At 40.9% G+C, this 14,433-nt stretch overlaps 1 protein-coding gene across 1 annotated transcript; it reads left to right on the plus strand.

Annotated features, from left to right (window-relative positions):
* Nucleotides 1–4,399: 4,399 nt before the first annotated feature.
* Nucleotides 4,400–14,216, plus strand: MRPL39 (mitochondrial ribosomal protein L39). The gene is made up of 10 exons (XM_054181523.1): nucleotides 4,400–4,515; nucleotides 5,010–5,216; nucleotides 5,565–5,704; nucleotides 6,176–6,275; nucleotides 6,890–6,957; nucleotides 8,345–8,457; nucleotides 11,041–11,106; nucleotides 12,318–12,471; nucleotides 13,013–13,060; nucleotides 14,080–14,216. Exons 1-10 carry the CDS (start codon nucleotides 4,464–4,466, stop codon nucleotides 14,164–14,166), a joined length of 1,035 nt encoding a protein of 344 aa, XP_054037498.1. The 5' UTR covers nucleotides 4,400–4,463; the 3' UTR covers nucleotides 14,167–14,216.
* Nucleotides 14,217–14,433: the final 217 nt, after the last annotated feature.

A 14,433-nucleotide genomic window follows, 5' to 3' on the forward strand; every position in this document is an offset into this window, starting at 1 on the left:
ATAGTTTTGAGAAAAGAAGCAAAAAAATATTCAGATATTCTTTTTTTCCATGAAGCTGTTGTTGATGGCTGTTTAGAGAGTATACCATAGATTAGTTGCCTTGCTATAATGAAAAGGATTAGAGCGCTGTGAGTGATAGAACACTGTATGTCTATTAGACTGTTAAAATATTTCCTATCTAATGTGCCAGCCAAAGTTGAAGCAAGAAAGCCAGAAAACGTGAGGGTAGAACAAGATAACAGTAATACAAATTACTTGTTCTCAGCAGCTTTTTTCTGTGGATACCTCCCCCTCCCTCCATTTTCTGGAATGTCTTGTATAATTTTATCTTTGACTTGCAAAGTACAGTATTAATGCCATGTTTTTCAACTGAATTTGCAAGATTACTCCCACTGAGCAGACAGCTCAGTAGCAATCAAAGGTACATTTCTAAAAAAGATCCACTGAATTGGATGGCACTGGATATTTCCTGATTCAACCGAGGTGACCGTGGACAATGCGTGAGCCACAATGCTGATGGTGGTAGATTCAGAATTATGTCACTACAGTGTGCACAGTGTGCACAGGAATGTGTATATGAAGCTGCACTTTAAGCCAAGTCACTGAAATAATGTGAATAAAACATAATCTTTCAGCAATAGCGATCCTATAATTTGTACCACTTTATAATTTGTACCACTTCAGTGATCTCGTGTTCAGTGCTGCCACGGTTGTCTACCTAGAGGGTAAGCAGTGAGAAACAGATAAGAATGGCAAAGGGAGGGGCAGGAGTTTTTAAGCCAGTTCTGCTTTTGACCTTATCTTGCTTCTCAGCACAAGAAGGAGTGGATTCAGAGGAGGCCGCGAAGATGACCAGAGGGCTAGAGCACCTCTCCTCTGAAGACAGGCTGAGAGAGTTGGGGCTGTTCAGCCTGGAGAACAGAAGGCTCCGGGGAGACCTTATAGCGGCATTCCAGTATCTAAAGGGGCCTACAGGAAAGATGGGGAGGGACTCTTTATCAGGGAGTGTAGCGATAGGACAAGCGGTAACGGTTCTAAACTGAAAGAGGGGAGATTTACATTAGATATTAGGAAGAAATTTTTTCCTGTGAGGGTGGTGAGGCACTAGAACAGTTTGCCCAGAGAAGTTGTGGATGCCCCATCCCTGGAGGTGTTCAAGGCCAGGCTGGATGGGGCTTTGAGCAGCCTGGTCTAGTGGGAGGTGTCCCTGCCCATGGCAGGGGGGTTGGAACAAGATGATTTTTAAGGTCCCTTCCAACCCAAACCATTCTATGATTCTATGAGAGCCATGCACGGTCATGGTTTGTCACTTACCCATTACGGTTGGGTCACATACTACAGCATAAGAGCACTTAACAGGGTTACTGTTGCCTTGTAGGGCAACCTCCCATTTTCTTCTGCACATTACAAAATAACATCCCTAGTTTTCCTGAAAGTCACAGGGCGTTGTGAAGTCTGATACCTTATAATTATTCTTGGACATTTTTTCACTTTTGTTACCTGTCTCTTCTCGGTACCACAAACATGGTCCATGTTGTGACACACTAAAAGCTGCTGGCCTTCAGCCAAGCTCTTCCCAGAGTACTTCTCAGTTGGAAGGCCTTTGTCTTTTGGCATTGAGGGATCAATAGCTTGGGGGAGACTGCACGAAGCCTTTTCATTTACTGCCACGTTTGGCAGCTGAGAGTAACCCCCAGCTGGCCCTTGTCTCAGTCCACGGGGTTTGTGTGGACCCAGGGATTTTTACCATTCCACAGAAGCTTTAAGTAAATATATTGTAGTAAACAGAGAAATGATATTACAATTGTGAGCCAGCTATGTCAGCATGAATCAAAAATAAACTTGGACACTGAACTTTTCAATTAACCCCAAATCTATGCTATTGTTGTTCCTCTTTTCTGCTTTTGTCCAGGGGCTATAGAGATGCCAGCTGAACCCTGGGTGAAATTTCCAGCGGCTTTGGATGTCTTTTCATTTCCACTGAGGTGTAAAGCTTTGCACTGTCACTGCATTGGACAGGGATTACCAAAAGGCAGAAGGCTACAACCACGCTCCTCCTGTGGTCTTCAGTGTGTTACAAGTCCCTGATGGTTTTTATCTGCATTGAGCTTCCAGAGCAACATCAAACAAGTGGAAGGAAGGACCAGATATTCTACCACCATTTTTCTGAAGATTTAGCTGATTAAAAAGTTGCAAATACTTGTACAAAAGAAGATTTAGAGATTAGAAGGTCGCAATTTAAAACAGAGAGAGAGAAAGACATATAATAAAGTGTGCAGTATCAAATAGGATTTTACTCCTATTGTTCAAGACTTCCTCAGAGTGACAGAATGGGGTTTGTTTCTGTCATTCCCTGAACATTTTGAATTTATCTCCTCATAGAGTAATAATGTTCTTTTTATACCCTAAATTATGAACTTTGTTTTGGTTGTGTTTTTTCTTTCTTTTTTTTTTTATTATTATTTAAGTCAAAACAATTACGTGATGTGATCATTGACCGCATATGATTCCTCAAGTCAAAGAATAAAAAGTTAATAGAAGAAATGGCGTAGTTGAGCTATAATGGCATAAATAATAATAGCATCTTTGTGTTTTCTTGGGACCTTTCACCTCAAGGCTATAAACTGTTTTACATACGCAAGTATGTAGCCTACAATAAGACTGGTGCACCAAAAAATAATTTGTATTTAACTCGTTTGAAAAAATGAGGAAGCAGGATAATTGACTTGCTGAAATTCTTAATCTATCAAATAATGTAACAAAGGGCACCAACAGCTACCGTACTTGCACACCTGGTTTTCTGGATGAGAGCTTGGGTGAGCAGGGAAGCCAGTGCCAGGTATGGAACCAGGAGGGGCCAGCTGTCCTGTTGCTCTGCAGAAGGGTTTCCACAGTGGAAAATGCTCTGTCTGTTGCCGGCCCTTGCCAGTAGTAACACATTTATTTTTTTGGTGCTGAGTTTAATTACAACCTTTAGCTCTTAATGACACTAATTCAGTATAACTGTTTGCAGTTGTCATTCCTGATGGCTGTTGTTGTATCTTTGCCAACTGAGGATTGAGCTGAAGACCTCCATCAGCTAAACTGAAACAAATTCTAAGTTATTGCATAAATTTTAACATATTTTAATGCAAGCCATGATTTTCCTACCTGTGCAGTAGCTAGTATGTGCTTGGCTTCAATCTTTTGGGGAGGAAGGACAGTAGGGATGTCAGCGATGGCGAAGGGGAGCTGGCGGTGAGGAGCTGCAGTTACACATGCCTGCTGGTTGCCTAGGCACAGCAGGGAGCTGGGCACCAAGGACCCTTTCCACCAGCCACCAGGCTGTTAACATTAATGCTGTAACCCCAGTACTACATATCTGCAATCCCTACTACGAGAAGGCTGAATCATAGAATCATAGAATACCAGGTTGGGAAGGGACACCAAAGATCATCTGGTCCAACCTTTCCTGGCAAAAGCATGGTCTAGACAAGATGGCCCAGCCCCCTGTCCAGCTGAACGTTAAAAGTGTCCATCATTGAGGGGAATTCACCGCTTCCCTGGGGAGACTGTTCCAATGGCTGATTGTTCTTTTTGTGAAAAATTTTCCTCTTGTGTTCAATTGGAGCGTCCCCTGGATTAACTTGTACCCATTACCCCTCGTCTTTTCCATGTGACTTCTGGTAAAACGTGAGTCTCCTTCTTCTTTGTAGCCACACTTTAAATACTGGAATATGGTGGTAAGGTCTCTCCTACACCTTCTTTTCTCAAGGCAGAATAAACCCAATTCTCTCAGCCTTTCCTTGTATAGCAGGCTTCCCAGTCCTTAGATCAACTTGGTGGCCGTCCTCTGGACCCTCTCCAGCCTGCCCACATCTTTTCTGTGTAGCGGAGACCAAAACTGAACATGGTATTCCAGATGTGGCCTGACAAGCGCTGAGTAGAGTGGGATAACGACTTCTTTATCTCTGCCGGTGATGCCCTCATTGATGCAACTCGGCGTCCTGTTGGCTTGCTGAGCTGCAGAGCACACTGTTCACTCATATCGAATTTGTGGTCCACCAGGACCCCTTACACCTTCAGGCCGTCCAAAAGCTGCTGGTTTTGGGGATGACAGTACTGCCTGGCGAAATGGGGCCAGCTGAGGCAAAGGGAGGGCAGAGGGGACACGGGTGGCACCCACAGCGTGGCGGAACGAATACGTACAGAGCAGGGCCTCTGCAGAGAGAGCCAAAAGCCAAGGGCTAGTAAAGCCGATCCCCGCTGCGCTGCGGGCAGCCGCCGCCCGCTCCTCCAGCACCGTCCAACCGCCATCGCGCTGCAGGAACCAAGGGGGCCCCCGTCCCGCTCCCGGCCCCGGTTCTCCACGGCGCCGCCTGGCGACCGCTGGCGGAGCGCCGGGCGGAACAGCGCTGCCGCCGTCGCTGTTTCCCCCGGAACCCGGGGGAGGAGGCACCGGGGCGGTGGGACTGGGCCGGAACATGGCGGCGCGCTGGGCAGCCCGCTGCCTGCGGGGCGGGCTTCGGGGACGCCGTGAGTGGCGGCGGCGGGCCGGGCGCGGACGCAGGCGCAGCGGGGTGCCGGGTGTGCGCGGGGCCGGGCGGACTTCGGCGTCGTCCCTCTCCTGTGCTTTGAGGGGCCGGGTCTGGGGCGGCCGGGCCTGGCCTGGCCTGGCCGTGCGGGGCGGCGCGGGGCCCCGGCCCGCCGGGCTGAGGAGACCGCAGTGGGTTGCGGGCCGCGGGGAGGCGGCGGCCGCGATCCGCAGGGGCCTGTCTGAGGGAAGGGGCCTTTGCAGGCAGAGAACGCCATACAGAGCTCCCGTTGCCTCAGTGTTCTGTGTTGTGGCTTCATGCAGGGACGGAGAATGGGGCGGTCACCGATGTGGTCGCCTCACGCATATTGAGACAGACACAGGGATTGGCGGCGCAGGGGCTTGCCTTCCTGTCTGTAGAAAGAAGCCCCTTCCTGTCTTTAAGGAGCTTTAAAAACTCCTTATTGCTTATTTTTTGGTCATTCCATTTTACCAGGGTTCATCTCCACACCAGCTGTTTCTCGACTGACATCAGAGGAAGTGATTCGGATGCGTAACGATCTCTTTACCAAGGAGAAAGAGAGGCAGTTATCTCAGTATCCACGAATTGAGAAAATCGAAGTAAAATACACTGGGAAGTCTCACCCCGGCACTGTGTTTGTGATGAACAAAGCTTTGTCAACTCCCTACAATTGTGCCATGCGTAAGTGAATGGGCTTTTAAACTGACTTTGTGCCACTGGTGATGAAAATTGCACTGCCGGTTGAAGTACTTATCATCCAAATTTGAAATATTAATATTATTGACATTTTAATGACCAAGGTAACAGACATGCATTCAGAATATTTGGAGTTGGTATGTTTAAAATAAGTTTGTACTAAAATACATCAGCAGAAACTGAGTTAAGTTTTGGAGACTATCAACAGCTCATCTTTCCAAGTAATTTACAAAAATGAAACTTGCAGTTTGTTGTTGAAAATGCAGGGATCTAAACTGCTGACTCTGAGGAGTATGGTTAATACCTGTGTAATACTTTTCAAATTTTCTTTAGACTTAAGTGAATGGCATTGCAAGAAGTCTGTTCTAGCTCTTGTGGATGGTGAAGTCTGGGATATGTATAGACCCTTGACCAAATCATGTGAAATTCAGTTCCTTACTTTCAAAGATGAAGATCCAGAGGAGGTGAACAAGGTAAGTTTGTATCTTATCCTATTGTAGGTGACCCTGATTATGACCACTTGATTCTGTATGCCCCTTTCAGTTCTGTGTCTGTCTGGTTTCTTGAACTTTGTTGTCGTGAAAGTTCAGATGTTTTTAATAGTTGGTTGGCACACACGGTTATCATTAGTTGGCCCAGGGTGTGGGCTAGGTGATGTGCGGGCATCCCTTTCAACCTATATTGTTGTTGTATTCTATGATTTCAGATTTAAATATCCCCAGGGAAACATCTGGCTTGCATTTTAAGTGCAGTTTTGATTTTTTTGACATGGAGAATCATCTTCAAATAGAAGTTTTAAATACTAAAGAAAGTAATGCTTCAGTTGACAGATAGGTTATTTAATTCAGTTAAATGTTGGTGTTCTTTTGGAATAAATAGCTGATATTCATCTGATATGGCTTGTTAGCCTCTAGGTGATCTGTGATTTGAAATTCTCTTTATAGGCCTATTGGCGTTCCTGTGCCATGATCATGGCATGTGTGTTAAAGCGGGCGTTCAAAGATGAGTACTCAGTGAATCTGATTAAAGCCCCAGAAGTGCCAGGTGATATAAGCATTTTATACTGATTGTCTTGTCTTTTGCTGCTTCTTAAGGGACTGTTTAATAATGTTACTGAAAAAATCAGAGGCTCCTTTTCCAATGATTGAAGGTACTTAGCATTGATCTGTGTATTACATGCTATTGTAGGCTGTAATTTATAGCAATCGCACTGAAAACAATTTTGTTATCTAAGTGCAGAAAATTGGTCTGTGCAACTAGGTTTCAGACCAATTCAGATTTCGTAGGTTAAGTTAGTAACTTGAGGATATAACCTTTTTATTATGAAGTAACATATTTAGAAGATGTGATGTGTTTCTGTGATATTTACCCTAATAACTACATAACGTTGTGAGCCCATGTGTACATCGAGTTGGAAGATTATTGAAATTCAAACAGGGTTAATAACAACTTTTGCTCATCTGTAACCTGATACAGATTTAATCTTCCACTTGACTCTATAATTACATGTGAGAATTTATATTTTGTGGTGGATTTGTTGGGATCATTTTGTTTTTCTTCTCATTCATTTTGATGTATTTATAAGTATGTATTATGGCAATGACATATGTACTTTGTTACAAGCATGAATATTTTTCTTTTTGGAATGTGAATTGCAGTGATCTCTGGAGCTTTCTGTTATGATGTAATTTTGGACAATAGACTGAATGACTGGAAACCAACAAACGTAAGCATAATAACTTCTTCCTCAAAAAGTTATAAAGCTTGCATCCTTGTCCAGTGTTCTTTTCTAATGGAGGAGAGGGGGCAGTGAGGTTTTTTTCTTTTCATAGGGTATACATACACTAGTATTTTATCTTAGTAGCATTTTAGGAGTACTTGTTGGCAACTAATCTCTGCATTTGCCATATACTGGCTTTCATGGCAGGGTGGTCTCAGAGCACACAAACTGGGTTCTTTTCAGATGAAATTAAACCTATAGCAATCCTGCAGATACTTACAGGTTTTAAGTGTATGGGGCTAGAGTAGCTCCAGTCTGAAAAACAATTCCCAAAATAGTTGGCATGGCTGTTGGAAACTCAGTGCCATCTTTGTTGCTATACAGATCTGCTCCTACTCAACCATTCTTGCCTAGTAATATAGGTGCAACCATAGCCCTATAGCCTTTGTGTTAATAGAGCCCTCTGTAAATAAAAATGTGTGTAATATGCGTATTTTCACGTAGGGTTTACAGCATAATCAGTTTATTGTTGTAAAAGAACCGTGAGCACATTCAGCTGAAGCTTTCCTTAATAGCTTGCTTACATTTCATGCTCTTCAGTAAATCTAATAATCTAAAACCTTGTTTGGTAACTGTGGTGTGTATGTGTATATATATGTGTATATATATGTGTGTGTGTGTATATATATATATATATATGTAACTGTTTGGTAGCTGGTATGATCAGGAGTGTTTTACTCATCTGGTGCCTGTTCTTGCGCCCAAATATTAGCAGAGGTTTGTATGGCTAACAAAGCAACGTTGGTACAGTGCAGAATTTTTCTTCACGATGATATTATAGTTCAAGTAACTTAGTTTGAAGTGTTTTCTAAGAGACATTATAAATGTAATTTCTCCTAATAAAAGTGTCTTATTTATTGACAAATCTGAGTATGCAAAGCTTTGAATTCTGGACCAAGGTGAGCAATGTCTACTTATTAATTATTCAGTATTTTTTTCTTTTGATTCCATCAGAGTAGAGGTCATTTACAAATGGAGTCACAACTCTGGGAAACACAGATGAATATTTAACAGTAGCAAGACTGTATGTGTATATATCACGTTGTGAAAACATGAGAAGTTTAACTCCAATTATTATGTATAGTTTCTGATGGAAAAACGCCTATTGATTTCACTGGGCATTGAATCAGTCCATTCAAACAGTGATGATCTGTAGCAATCTGCTGCAGATAAGGAGTAAGAGTTATAATCCTACCACAATATTCTTATATTTAGGGTTTATTGTAGATGGTCCTTGTTGTTTTGACTAATATTTAGTATTTACTATTCTTTGTCCATTCAGTACTGCTGTGAAATAGTGGTGACAATTTTTTGTGTACCAACTGTTTTTCAGGACAACTTCCGTTCTCTTACAAGGGATGCTGGAAAGCTAATTCATAAAGACCTGCCATTTGAAACACTACATGCTGAAGCAAAAGTAGCACGTGAAATGTTTCAACACAACAGGTAAGTGTCTGAATTTGCCTTTCTTTTAGAAAGGCAATTAGAAATTAATTTAAATCTCTGCTTGCTTTTGTAAATCTAAAGTAAGACATGACAGGTGAAGTAAGAAGGTACTTCTCCCACTACTCTGAATGAACATACTTCTGTTCTCTTTGTCACACTACCTTACTTAATTTTTAATGTTGTCTCCAGAGGTCAACACCAGGCACGTTTGCTGGATGTAGTTTTGTGACAAATGGGAAGACTGTAGAATTCTTAGTTTAATAGTGAGCTTCAAGATTTCACTACTTATAAATTGAAACTCTGGTGGTTAGACTTGGCGTGCTAGTTACTTTCAGCCTTTGCTGAAAGACTTTCATATTCAAAGAAACGTACATTTTTCGTATCTTGGTATCTTCAAATGAAGTTTTGATGAAATGCAGTTTTTGACCTCTGCAGGGGGAAAATGGGTAAAATACTCTGGCCTGTGCTATAAAAGAAGGCTTGTTCAAAACATTCCATTCGTCTTCACTGAAAAAACACTTAAGCAATGTTTTGGGAAAAAAATTCTCCGGTCCATAGCTTTTTGTCAGTTGAAGAGAGGTGGGGGGGAAATGATAAATAATTCATAATTCTGTGAACAAAAATAAATTTATGCTAAAGCTAAAGTTGCCAAACGAACTAGTTTTTTAGCTTAATAGTGAAGATGATATTAATGTGACATATGGACTGGCATCTCTTCGCTGCGTTGGCTGGCAAGTATTGACAGCAGCTGGGAGCTGACTTTTGACAGTAGCTTTTGACATTGTATGTGTATTTGTGTGTGTGTGTATGTAGAAAGAGCAGAGAACACTTTACTGTCTTGCAGATGACCAGCTGTTGAGGACTGCATGTTGCATAAAATCAGTTTAGGTGATCTGATAGTGTCTTCTATTCTTACATGCGACTTGAATATACTACTTAAAATAAAAAGAAAAGTTTTTCATTTGATCTTTCTGAATAAAACTCTGCTAGGAGAGCATGGCCCTCCTATTACATACTCCTGTGTATAGAATAGAGTAGAATAGTCATGAATGGAATAGTCATTTCAGTTGGAAGGGACCTACAGCAATTATCTAGTCCAGCTGCCTGATGAATCAAGCTGACTAAAAGTTAAAGTGTGTTGTTAAGGGCATTGTCCAAATGCCTCTTAAACACTGACAGGCTTGGGGCATTGACCACCTCTCTGGGAAGCCTGTTCCAGTGTCTGACCAGCCTTTTGGTAAAGAAGTGCTTCTTAATGTCCAGTCTAAACCACCCCAGGCGCAGCTTTGGACCATTCCCAAGTGTCCTGTTACTGGATCCCTGGGAGAAGAGCTCCGCACCTCCCTGTCCACTTCCCTTCTTCAGGAAACTGCAGAGAGCAATGAGGTGGCCCCTCAGCCTTCTGTTTTCTAAACTAGACAAGCCCAAAGTCCTTAGCTGCTCCTCATGGAACATTACTTCCAGACCTTTCACCAGCTTTGTTGGCCTTCTCTGGACGCTTTCAAGGACTTTAACATCTTTCGTAAATTATGGGGCCCAGAACTGCGCACGGTACTCAAGGTGATGCTGCTCCAACACTAAAACACAGCAGGCTAATCAATTTTTGACTGGCTGGTTATGCTGTGTTTGATGCACCTCAGGATGTGGTTTGCACTCTTGGCTGCCAGGGCACACTGCTGACTCCTGTTGAGCCTGCTGTCAACCAGCAACCCCAGATCCCTTTCTGCAGGGCTGCTCTCCAGCCACTCCTCTCCCAATTTATACTTGCGCTTCGTGTTACTCCCTCCCAGGTGCAGGATCCGGCATTTCAACTTGTTAATTTCATTCCGTTAATCATAGCCCAATGCTCGAATCTATCTAGTTACCTTCTGCAAGGCCTCTTGTCCCTCAAAAGAGTCAACAGCACCTCCCAGTTTGGTATCAGCAGGAAACTTGCAAATGGTGCATTCAACTCCTTCATCCAGATCATTGATCTGAACAGAACTGGCCCTAGCACTGAACCCTGAGGAACACCGCTAGTGACCGGTCAACAGCCAGATGTAGCCCCATTCACTACAACCCTTTGAGCTCTGCCCTTCAGCCAGTTCTTCATCCAGCACACTGTGAGCCCTCTCGTCCCACAGTTGGACAACTTGTTCAGAAGGGCGCTGTGAGGGACAATATCAAAAGCCTTACTAAAATCCAGAAAAATACATCCACTGCCTTCTGTTCATCTACTATGTGGGTGACCTTATCACAGAAGGATATCAAATCAGTTAAACAGGACTTTCCCTTTGTGAACCCATGATGACTGTGCCTGATGATTGCATTATTCTTTAAATGCCTTTCAATAGTACTCAGAATAATTTTCTCTGTAATTTTTCCAGGAACTGAGGTTAGACTAACAGCTCTGTATGACATGCTTTATGAGACGTTCCAATATGTGTTGTCATATAAAATTAAGAGTTTAAACCTGTTTTAAAGCTCACATAAATATAAGCATGTTTTTTACGAATGCTCCTTAAATCGATCTCTTTAGTATTCTTATAAAAACTAGGTGTTCAAGGTAAGGATTTTTTTTAACTTTTTTTTTGTCTTGTTCAGATACAAAATGGAGATGATAGAACGAAAAGCTTCCCAGAATATGGAAGGAATTGTAACATTACATAGGTGAGCAAAACTGAACTCGTTCTGTAATGATTCGCTGAAAGATTTGATCATATCGCAAGTACTCTCTGCCAGTGAGAAGAGTAAGTTATTTGTGATAGTTTTCAATTTAGAAATTACTTATATTCATTGCTGTCTGTCTTAAATTGTTGTTTGGCTGGTTTTTTTTAATGCAACCATTGTTTTGGTGATACTTAACACTTGGTGGATCTCACTACCTTTCTGTTTCTTGTTATGTTAAAGGGCAGTGCCAGAAAAGCCTTACTGCTTTAAATGTTTTTACATAAAATCTAAATAAATGTCTAGACCTTTACAGGTTAAATAAAATACAAACCAAATACTTGTTCGAAAACAGGAGTTGGCGTTGTATAGTGTATTTTTCTTCCAAAATTGTGAATATCTTCCTAACTGCAAGTTATTGCCTTGTCGTGGTGGAAATGAGAATGGAGCTGGCTCCTGGGATACAGTGTAAGATGTAAAGTTCTTAGGCTGGAGGCAGGAGGCTTGTATTTTATTTCAGGCATATAGAAGAATTTGTGACTAGTTTAGGCTAGCGTAAGGTATTCAGTTTTCTAGATGTCTAAATTGTTCTGCATTTGATTTTGGAGTCCACGTCTCTCTAAAGGAACAGATGTCTTTGCAGTGATGGTTCTTGAAATTTTAGAATGATGTTACGTCTGTTGTTCCTCCTTCCTCCCACCCTAGTTCTCTCAATAAGAGGGAAAATGAGCTTACCTATTGTTTTCTGGGAGAGGTTTGTTCTGAATGTTTTTTTGCTGTACATCTTTTTATCTCTTGCATTTCTTAATTGATTTGCAGTTTTCCAAGACCTGAAAGGGAAATACCTGTGCAGGTTGTAAACACTGTACTGTGGAAAATGTGTCATCTTGGAGACAAATCTTTTCTTGGTTAATGACAGATTTATCCCACTTTTAAAGCCAACATGGCTTCAAAGATTTGTTAAACCTAGGATCTTCATTCTAGACTTGACGTTTAGATTTCATAATTCATTTTAGGAAATTGCGTGACCTTTACTTTTGCTTCAGGTAACCTAGAAATGCTGAACTGGGGATTTATTTAGATTTGGTTTGGGATTTGTGTGGATTTTCTTTCATCTGTTCTGTAGACAGGAATTTGCTAATCAAAAATAAAAGCAAATAGGTTTGTACTTCTCTCCGAATATATTTGTCATATTTTTTTTTTTCTCCCATCAGGTTTGGTGACTTTGTAGATATTAGTGAAGGCCCTCATATTGCAAGGACAAGTTTCTGTTTCCAGTATGAGATAACAGCAGCCCATAACCTTCAGACTAAACAATCTGAATTGATAAGGAGGTTCCAGGGTGTGTCCCTGCCAGTCCATTTGAAGGTAACTATATACTCATGATAAAAAATAGCATTTCAAAGTCTTTCATGACACCAAAGGAAAACTTAACAACAATAACAAAAAAAAAGTCCTAGCACTAATAAGCCTTAAACAAAGATTTTGTAGAACTATAGGTGGAGGCAGCAGTTTTTCTTCCCATTTCTGTTGACTTATGCGATTTTGACCTGTGCTCTAGCAGATCTGCTATTGTATCAGTGGGAATGTTTAAGGGACAAGAGGGCACTGGGTTCCTCACCTCATCTCTGTGTACACCCTTCCTTGTCATAAGATTTAATTGCCGTTTTTGCCCATTACCCCCTCAGTGATTCCACACAATTAATGGATATGATCAGCAGACATTTATTCAAGTCCCCCAAAGGAATATGGGCAAATTAGACCCTGAAATCATAAGTCGTAATGCCTGAATTGGGGATTGTTGTGGTTTTGTGCTGTCATTTCTATATACTTGTCAGAATCTATTCTATGAGAAGATATTTTTTTTTTTTTGGCCTCCAGTAACTTTATGTAATGAAATTTAATACAGGCTCACCACACCGTGTGGCATAAACTACTGGCAAGATCGAAGAGGCTGGTAAGTCTCATCAGCGGTGAAGTACAGCTTACCAAATATAAAGATATGCTGTGATAGAGTAGACCTTGAATGATTAGAGGTGGGCAATATCTTCCAGAACCTTCAAGAAATGTTCACAGGTGAAGAAAAATCAGATGCACAGGAGGAGATCTCTAAGCTGTTGTTAATTAGGACTTTCAACTATATTAGTATTTTTCAAATTAATTTGTAGAATTGATGTTGGTGTCACGTGTGTGTAAAATTTAAAATTGTTTTTTCCTGTTTTGATCATGAACATGAAATAAGAAAACTAAAAATTGGAATACTGTATTTACGCTTACCTAGATTTTATGTAGTAACAAGTTTTCTGCCACAGATTTGAGAGAACACATACAAACATGTTTCTTACAAGTAAATTCAGGGATAAAATCTAGTACCACTGGGTGAGCCTCGGTGGAAGTTTCTGGAGCTAAAAGGGAATGCTATTTCAGGGAGCTGCATAAATGCACTAGTTTGAAGTTTAAAACCTACATGGAAAATAAGAGTTTCTTGCAAATATTATTCTGCTAAACAGCCAGTATTTCAAAGTTGAAATGTACTTTACCAACAGAAGCTTTGCAATGACTGACTGAATGGAAAAGGCGAGTTTTTAAGATAAATGGAACTATAAAATATCATAAGCCACATATAACCAGAAACTCACTATCGAGGCGTGCTTGAACTTAGAAAATCTTCGTAAGAATTAAACAGTGGATGTTTCAGATCAAATATTTCACTTGTTTGTGTGGCAAGAAAGATAAAAAAAAAATACTGTATGTCCACTGAAACTTGTTAGCCAAGGATGTATTCAGATCCTAACCCATGATATTTTTCTAAGAAATTAATTTGAAGATGCTTGTGATTCAGGTTGTTTAATTTTGGAGACAATAATTGTCTTTGTAGGCTGTCCTTTCTTGTTACAGTGACAGTATGCAGGGAGGATTTCCAGGATCAAGGAGAATAAAATAATTTTTAAAAATACAACAAAATTGTTTCTGCAGGTCACTGAAGAAGAGTATTTGAAAGCAGCAGCAGAACATCATGAGGCAAAAGGTGTAACTGAAGATGGAAAAACTGTATCCATTTAAATTAACTTTAAGCTCTAAATGTACATAATAAAATGTGTATTTTTACATGACTTGTTTGTGCTGCATATAAAAATGACTTGGGTAATTAATTTGAATTCTGCTGACTTCTCTGCCTACTGCAAATGAAATTCCACTGAGTTGTTCGCCTACTGCAATAGAAAGTTGAGACAAATAGTATCTTAAAAAAAAAGAAAAAGAAAAGGAAAAAAAGCCCTTTCAGAAGTCCATAAAGAGTTACAAAAGACTATTATTTTACTCATTTTGATA

The sequence above is a fragment of the Rissa tridactyla genome, chromosome 1 (genome assembly GCF_028500815.1).
Source record: "Rissa tridactyla isolate bRisTri1 chromosome 1, bRisTri1.patW.cur.20221130, whole genome shotgun sequence".
NCBI classification, from domain to species: Eukaryota; Metazoa; Chordata; class Aves; order Charadriiformes; family Laridae; genus Rissa; species Rissa tridactyla.